Genomic DNA, 8,113 nt, shown 5'->3' on the forward strand with positions numbered 1-8,113 from the left:
CACATGCGGGTCTGAAGCTGTGGATACACCTCCTCCTTTGCAGGGCTGTTTCCGATGTTTGCCTAATGCAGCTGCCAACATTGTCAACTAAAACTCGATGCTAACAAGCAGAAAATGGCAGGCAACTACATACCAAGTTGAGCTCGTAAAGCTGCCGCCCAAGGATAACTTTTTAACAACAGCTCGTGGTAGCTGGTAGCTGGGAGCTGGGAGCTGGGAGCTACGAGCTTCCTGCCTAACTAGCAGCAGAGCAGATTGAGCCTGGGTCCTGGTTGACTCGGGATCGGGCAATTTGATTTTTACGAGGCTGGCTAACGAGCTTCAGCTGCAGTTTGCAGGGGGAACAAATAAATACAACGTGGCGTATGAGCCATATGACTAGGCAGAACGAAGGCATTCAACAGTGGGGCCACGTACAACGGGGCGTATGCGTAGTCCGACCCACTCCTAAGTGCCTCCAAGGCTGTGGTATGGGGTTGGTGTGTATATGTGGGCTAATCTGCCATTACTCAGGTGTGTTAATTGCCTCAAATAAAGGCAGTTTTAACTTGGTCGGCAGGCATCTCTCATTTTTGCATGTGACCTCTCATTTAACCCATTTGGATGGGTAGGCAGATGTGTTCCACATAAGAAGACTTGTATTATCATTTGATTAAAATGACATTTTTAAAGGAATTCATCTTTTGCTTAAACTTCTATGGCCACGCTTAGAAGTGGGTTAAAATCAGATGTAGCCGACAGGCAGACAGTACGCAGCCAACACGTGTCAGTCTTTAGTTGACGGCTATGTAGAGTTTCGACAATCCGGCTAATTGAAAATATTTATGAAGAGCCTCGAAGGCAAGGGGAAATAATTTTAATGTTCACTTAATTTGTCAAACAAAACAATTTACATAAATTAGTAGCTTGTATTTCTGCTCTTTGCCACTCGTAATTTTATTTATAAAGCGAAAGTTTCCCCGCGTCCGCTGTTCAGGATCTGGATCTGCCTCAAAGTTTGACATTTACATGACACGCGAAAGGACGCGGAAGGGAATGGAACGCTGGGGGGCAGATGAGACCAGGAACGAGCCCAGGAACCCACGCGAAATATGTCAAGCAAGAGCAAATTTTACTTTGAGTCAATTAGGCGCATAAATTAGAAAAGTCTACCACAAGTTTAGCCGGCTTCGCTGCCATGGTTAATGCGATTAGAGGCAGCCCCGAACAATGAACAATTTGCGTATAATTAATGCGCATAGTTGGCATTTTTATGATGCCTGGCGACGTCATAGCCACGACTTTAAAGACGACATATCTTTACCGACAAGGCGAACAGAGAAAAGTGCTCCCCTGACTCACTTGGCAGCGGAAATGAATGTGTTTATGTGCAGGCCATGGATTTGCTTGGCCGCCAGCCAAGTGCCTGCCTCAGACAGGCCAACACTTTTCTTCATTGTTTGCCCGGCAACAGCAACAGCAACAGCAAAACCAACATCAACTCAAGTCAAGAAAAAACAACAGAAAAACCAGTACTGGAAACAAAATGTGAATAAAAACTTCTCAAACGAATACTTTTTGACGCGCCTGGGCCGCATTGCAGTTTGTGTCATTTCAACTTCCTAACCAAAAATGAACTTGGTGGCAGAGGTTAGGCAATGAAGCCAAGAGGTCACGTCAAATGTTGCCAATTCGACAACTCTACTTCACTGTTCTTTGCTTTTTAAGTTTTATTTATCTCCAAGCGCATCTGGACGGATTCTAAATAGTTTCCATGCCTTAATAATTTCATTTAATAAATGGCTTAGTTATAAAAACGCCAAAACTGCATAGTAAATACAATTTTAATGTAGTCAATTATTTAGCTATTTTACCTTTATAATTTGTCGCCATTTGTATCGCCCTGAAATTGGGATTGCACTGGTCAAGTTTCGGAGAAACTTTAACAAAAATAAAATAAATAATTTGCATGCGGGCCAACGCACTCTTTTCCATTTGCAAAGGGTTCAAAATCCAATTTGCGGAAGTCATCCACAGAAATTAAACGAAATTCGTTACTTTCGATAAAGTAAAACTCGTAGTTGTAAAACAACACACACATTCATGAAGACTTTTTTTTATTCTTACACTTCAAATCCAAATTGTATGTATGTACATATATAATACAATTTATATTGATATTTTTGATTGATTGCCATGTCCAAAACATTACAAATACAAATGTTGATTGACTTAGGAATAAGTAGTTAGAAAGTCCTTTGTTTACTGACATTTCCTGTAATAATTCCATTGAGGCCTCCACCATCATCAATCGATGTGAGTACCTACAATGGCTCCGTTCGACGAGTCATTCAATTGGTGGAGAACGCTTTTGCCCAACAGGCCGAGTGCTCCATGACTTGCAAATGCAGGCGCTAACCAGAAAGATTTGCATATTCCCATTTCGAGTCCAGACCATTACCGACCATCCTGGCCCGCCGACCATCTACCCATCCGCAGATGAGGCTCCGACCATTTTAGCCCTCCACGTAGCAGGGCCTAAATTATGTCCTGTTGCGGAGTCTCGCTGTTCGCCGAGTTGGCTGAGTAGGTTGAGTTGGTTGAGTTGGTCCGGCCACTGTGAGTCTGTGGCCACATTGCGTATACGCCCGCTAGTCCCTCGTTAATTGCAATGTTTGTCATTTGCCTGTCAATTTGCATTTAAATTACAAAATTTAAACGCTCTTTTTTGTTGCCATGCCAGGAACTTTACGACTGCCAAGATATGGACGAGAATGCCATTCCGGAGGAGGCGTAGTACCGGGATCCGGGATGAGGCTGTTGCGCCAGGAAAAAGAGGTGGCAACGAGGCATTTGTCATGATGGCCCATCCATGGAGAGTCACTTAGACGTATGCTCCATTCCGGATTCCCACGATCACGCTTAACCCAATCTTTTGTTTATGTGGATTCTGAATGAGGCACGGCCATGGCCGCGTAACGTTTTCGGGCTAATTTTGTTGCAAATTGCTGGGCTGTAAAAAATTGTGACGGCAGGGCGAAATGGCTGTGAAGCGTCGACTGGCAGATGACCTCGAACTTTGCTCTCTGACGCGCTGGATGTTGCCATTTAATTAAAGCGACACCCAACTAGGCGCCACCCAAAACCTACCACCCACAACCAGTTCGTCCTTAGTCCTGTGTGCGTGCTGACCTTATTATGTTGACTTTGTGTGCAGTGCATAAACTGTGATAAAAATCGCATATTCCATGCCGCATAGCTCCCTTCTCCGCCCACCTCCCCCCATCCGATAAGTGAACGTGGCATCCACCACCCCATTTTTAAATGTCTATAATTTATGTTGGCCGTTAAACTCACTGGCTGACTTTAGCCTTCCAGTTTGCAGGCTTTTGCTGTAGCTTTTGCGTTGCCTTTGCCGCTGCCGCTGCTTACAACAATTTGATGGCATATAATTATTAGTTCGTATAATTTATGGCTTCATTTTGGCTCACAAAGTTGTGAGCTGCCTTGTGTCTTGTGCATTTCAAGTTGAGTTTGCTAGAAAACAGCAAGGGGTCACCCCAGCTGATTTATAACTAATTTAGCTGACATTTTTATGAGCTATCGAGAATGCAGCTGCAAGTGATTTTAATCAGTTGAAGCAATATGCAAAAATATGAAAAGAAATTGACTTTTGCAAGTCAAAAGGAAATCGAGTTTTGCTTCATCAAAGCCGAGTCCGAAATATAAACATGGCCAAGTGGGCAATGAAAACTGGAAGTATTTAGAGAAACTTAAAATACATATATACATTTATACAACATATTTAAATAGGCATCATTACTTGATAAGTTTGTTAATGTTGATTTGTAACAAATGGTTTATTTTAATCATAATCCAGTAAACTTCATTTAGAGGAAGCTGAAAGAAGAAACTATGTTTAACGGAAAGGTATTTAAAGGTTATCATTTGAAATATTATAAAATCTTATATTGAACAGATATGTACATACTTCGTGGAACGGTTTGCGCCACTGTACAGTGAACTCTGACGATGACAAATTGTTGGATTGCAAGCCACCATGTCCGCAATTTCTGTTGCGGTTGCATTCAAAGACTTCTTAAAATATATCTCTGCACGACGAAGGTCCTTGAATAAGCGGTTTTGCGACCATGTGGGGCAATCAAACGCAAGAAAGCCGCCAACCACTCATTAAGGAAAGCCCACGGAGAATTTCCTCACGCGAAATATGTACTGCATATACCATATATGGGTGGGTAGATGCAAATTGTAGAGCCCACTTCTCGGGAGTTACTGCAACATGCGATGCTGAACGTTGAACTGTCACAAAATGCGGCCTTCTTGTTGCCCACATTTTGTTGTATTTTTGTATTCGGGTGCGTTTTCCTTTCACTTTGGCCTTTTTTGCACGTTGAACTTTGAAGGCGTCGAAAAGGCCTAATTATCTTAATTAATGAGAGCCAAAGCGAATTTCGTGGAAGACAAATGTTCCGTGCCGTCGTGCGGTGGCTGGTTTTCGCATGGCCTGTGGGGGCTGGGTGGTTTGGGTGGTTTGTGTGGCGTTGCCTGGCGGCATTCACTCAGCGGTGCAAGGACGTTTTGTGGGTGCCATTTTAATTGTCTCTGCCCGCCGACCCGCCAGCCCGTCTGGCTGCCTGTCTGTTTTTGTATATATAAATATCAGGCTGGGTGTGTGTGTGTGATTTTCATTAATTTTACTTCTTTTTACCATTTGCGCGCGTCGGTGGCTGCGACCGATTTTGGTTTATGGCCTCGCTACTCGCTCAGCGCTTTTCTGCCGCTTCTGCCTAGTTTTTCCCCTTGATATTCCCTGGCTTTTCCACCATTTTCCCAGCTCGTTTTGCGCTGGCTGTCTGTGTGCGGTTTTTGGGTTCGCCGCATAACGACGCAGGGAAAAGGCTCTGGCAAATGCCCGCTAGGCAATAAGTGGAAAAGCGTGCTAGGCTAGGCGCCAAGAAGAAAGGCAGAGATAGGAAAACTCAGGGGTGGAAAGGGAGGGGAGGGGCTTAACGAAAAGTGTGAAGGAAATGGTAGCTGGCAAAACAATAATAATGAGGCGCCACACAAACACACGGTGCAACACTTTGGCCAACAATTTGTTAAATGCCATTCGGGGTAGGCGTGAGTCAAAGTGGAGGCCATGTGGAAGTCGTGTGGCACAAAAATCTAGGCATCCTTTGTGGCCAAGGCTCTGCTGATTTGCAGCCAGTTACCGCAGGCTCCAAGATCCAAAGGACGTGTGACTAATGAGACCGGGATGCAAGTGGACTCAATGTGGATTTCGGCCGTTGTTTTGTTTACTCTGATGGCTAGGATACAAATGCAAATTCCCTCGGGTGCCACGTGCAGGTATTTAAGTGTGTGTGGATCCCAAGTTCGTTATTTATCAAAATTCCTGTAATATTTGGCCGTGTTCGATTCAGCATTCCCCCATTTATGTTTCATTCTCAAAAATGTTTTATTTTTCCAACTGCGCAGGATCCTTCCAGCTGCTAAAGCTTTCCCTCTCCGGAGAAAGTAAGAGCACAAGAGAGCCGCTTTCCCGTTTGTGGATCCCATTGGAACTGGCACAATTCCCCCATCGTTCTTGGCCAACTCTTTTGCTGTTGGCCATCTCCGCTCCTGGGAGCATCGAGTCGCCTTCTTCGGCTCGTCTGAGTGCCCTGCAATGGCCGCGTCAAGTGCCCGATTGACAACTGACAAGGGGCCAAAGTTCAAAGCGGGGTTGGGTTCACTCCAACATTTTTACATCATGTGGGGAGGTAGAGGTTTTTCCCGGTGGATGAATGCACATTTTCCTTATCAGCTAAATAATAAAACTAAGAGCCACTTTTTTCAAAGTAAAACTGGTGCTGCAATACATTTTTTTGCACTATGTATACCATATATACTGATTATATGTATATTTAATCTTAAAGATTTCAAAGAAATCATTATTATGCTTATTAAATTGATACCTGTGTTTTAAGATTGTCAATGAAGATAAATTTTCTTAACCTTATACTTTGCTAGTAATGAAACATCAAGAATTTTGTGAACAACTAAACCATTTTTGAGTTTGCCCATCTAATAGCTCATTTTAATAGTTCAACTTAAATTTAAAAGACCACTCTTTTCAACGCTTTTTTCTGTAGCTTGCTGTAATATTACTATATTTCTTTGATAAACACAAAAGTGACTACAAATCATAACAAGAAAACATTTTTTACTCCTTGCACCAAGAGTGCTCCTGAAACTCCGTGAAATATTTATACAATTTTCCCTGGCGTTTGGTATTACGAGTTCGTTGCCGTTTCAGTTCATCATCATTGTCAGCATTTTTTGGAAGGGCTGGCTGTAGGGTGGGAATTTGCATTAGGCGGCGGTGGTTTGCTGCGGTTCCTGGGTGGTGCTGGTGGAGGCGACAGCCGACGATTCCGGCGCCTTTTCGTTGAGCGCCAGCCAGGGACATCGCTTTTGCAGCTCCATGCGGTATCTGGGGTGACTTATGGCGTACACGAACGGATCGATGCAGGCCACCATTTTGCAGGCACAGGCGGGAATCATTGTGGCTCCGGGCGTCAAAAGGGTCTTATCCCCAAAGGCGCCAATCAGCGACATAACTCCGTATGGCGTCCACGAGCAAAAGAACAGGAAGCAGATGGTGATGGCCGCTTTGGCTATCCGGATTTCCGCCGTCTCCTTGCTTTTGTCCACATTCGAGCGCAGAGATTCCACGTTCATCTTCTTAGCCTGATCTCTCAGTGCCTTTTCGTGGCTGAAGACATGGCCCACAATCTGGGAGTAGTAGTACGTGATCATCGTGGTGGGGCACACGAAGCTGAAGAAGAAGATGCAGCCCACAAAGAGGCGCGTATCAAAGTTGTCGGTTAGATAGTCGAAGGTGCAGGAGGTCAGATAACCCTCCGGCACAAAACGACCCCAAGTCTCCGTGTAGCAGGCTACCACCCAAGGAGTGGCGTACATGTAGATGAATATGATCATGGCAATGGCCTTGCCATGCGTCATCTTGCCCTCCATGGGTCGCGTGATCACATTGAATCGATCGTAGGCTATAAACGCATTCGTGGCACCGGCAGCGATTCCCGTATAGGAGCCAATGATACCAAAGATCTGGCATCCCAGATGACCCAGTGCGTATCCCTGGTGGAAACTATTGTAGATGAATATGGGAGTCTTGACCATCATCATGAAGTCGCAGAAGGCCAGATTGATGACCAGTATATTGGAGGGAGTGCGCAGCGATTTGGCTGCTGAGAAGACCCAGATCACCAGTCCATTGCCCAGCATCGACATCAGGGTGAAGAAGATGTACAGCGTGCCCAGCAGGTAGTTCATCGACTCGGGCGGCTCCGGATAAGTTAGCCAGTGCTCGGGGATGTGACGCAGCTCCTCCGGCGGCACATTCCAGCCCAGAAGTCGCGTTTCGGCGGAGAGCCGCGCCTCCGGCCGCAGCGCGGTGGACACGTTGCCAAACAGACTCGACGACACGTTAGCGGACTCCATGCTCCGGTCTTCGGGCCAAGACGAAATCACAGCCAGCACAGCTTGGGGCTTTTATACGGCCCAACGGAATTGGATTAGCAATGTCGCGGCGGGATTAGCCGTTTGGGATTGGCCTAGTCCCTTGCTGACATTTTCGCTGGCACTGCATTTGCATTGATTCTCGATTGAGGGTGCAGTGCAGCTCATCTGAAGGTTAGTGTATTGCCCATTTTGGGTTCTACTCGAACAATCTGATTGCATAATAAATATTAGATAACCAAACCTTTTTACACCGAAGCCATTTATTTTCGGATGGGAGTTTCACCTTGAAAGTATATACAGCATATTCATTTCTGATTGAAACAGAATATTGTGTTCTTATGAGTAAAAACGTAGCTCCTATTGAAATTATGAAGGCAAAACCAGATTATATGAAATAATTTAATTACTTTATATAATAATTATAATTAAATATGAATTATGTTAGTCGCGTCTATATGTCAGGCTATTTAACGTGCGCTGCATTTAGGGAATTTAGTCGGCTGCTCCATTAAACTTGAACTCGAAGACTTCTCCACGCGGAAAAAGCTGGTTCGATCCCAAGAGCGAGTGCAGCTCAGTCGACTGG

The 8,113-nt window shown here is 44.8% G+C and overlaps 1 protein-coding gene across 1 annotated transcript; it reads right to left on the reverse strand.

Moving 5' to 3' along the window:
- Nucleotides 1-6,109: 6,109 nt before the first annotated feature.
- Nucleotides 6,110-7,515, reverse strand: LOC120451945 (opsin Rh3). Its single transcript, XM_039635964.2, has one exon. It carries the CDS (start codon nt 7,504-7,506, stop codon nt 6,355-6,357), a length of 1,152 nt encoding a protein of 383 aa, XP_039491898.1. The 5' UTR covers nt 7,507-7,515; the 3' UTR covers nt 6,110-6,354.
- Between the last annotated feature and the right edge of the window lie 598 nt (nt 7,516-8,113).

The sequence above is a fragment of the Drosophila santomea genome, chromosome 3R (assembly GCF_016746245.2).
Source record: "Drosophila santomea strain STO CAGO 1482 chromosome 3R, Prin_Dsan_1.1, whole genome shotgun sequence".
Classification (NCBI taxonomy): Eukaryota; Metazoa; Arthropoda; class Insecta; order Diptera; family Drosophilidae; genus Drosophila; species Drosophila santomea.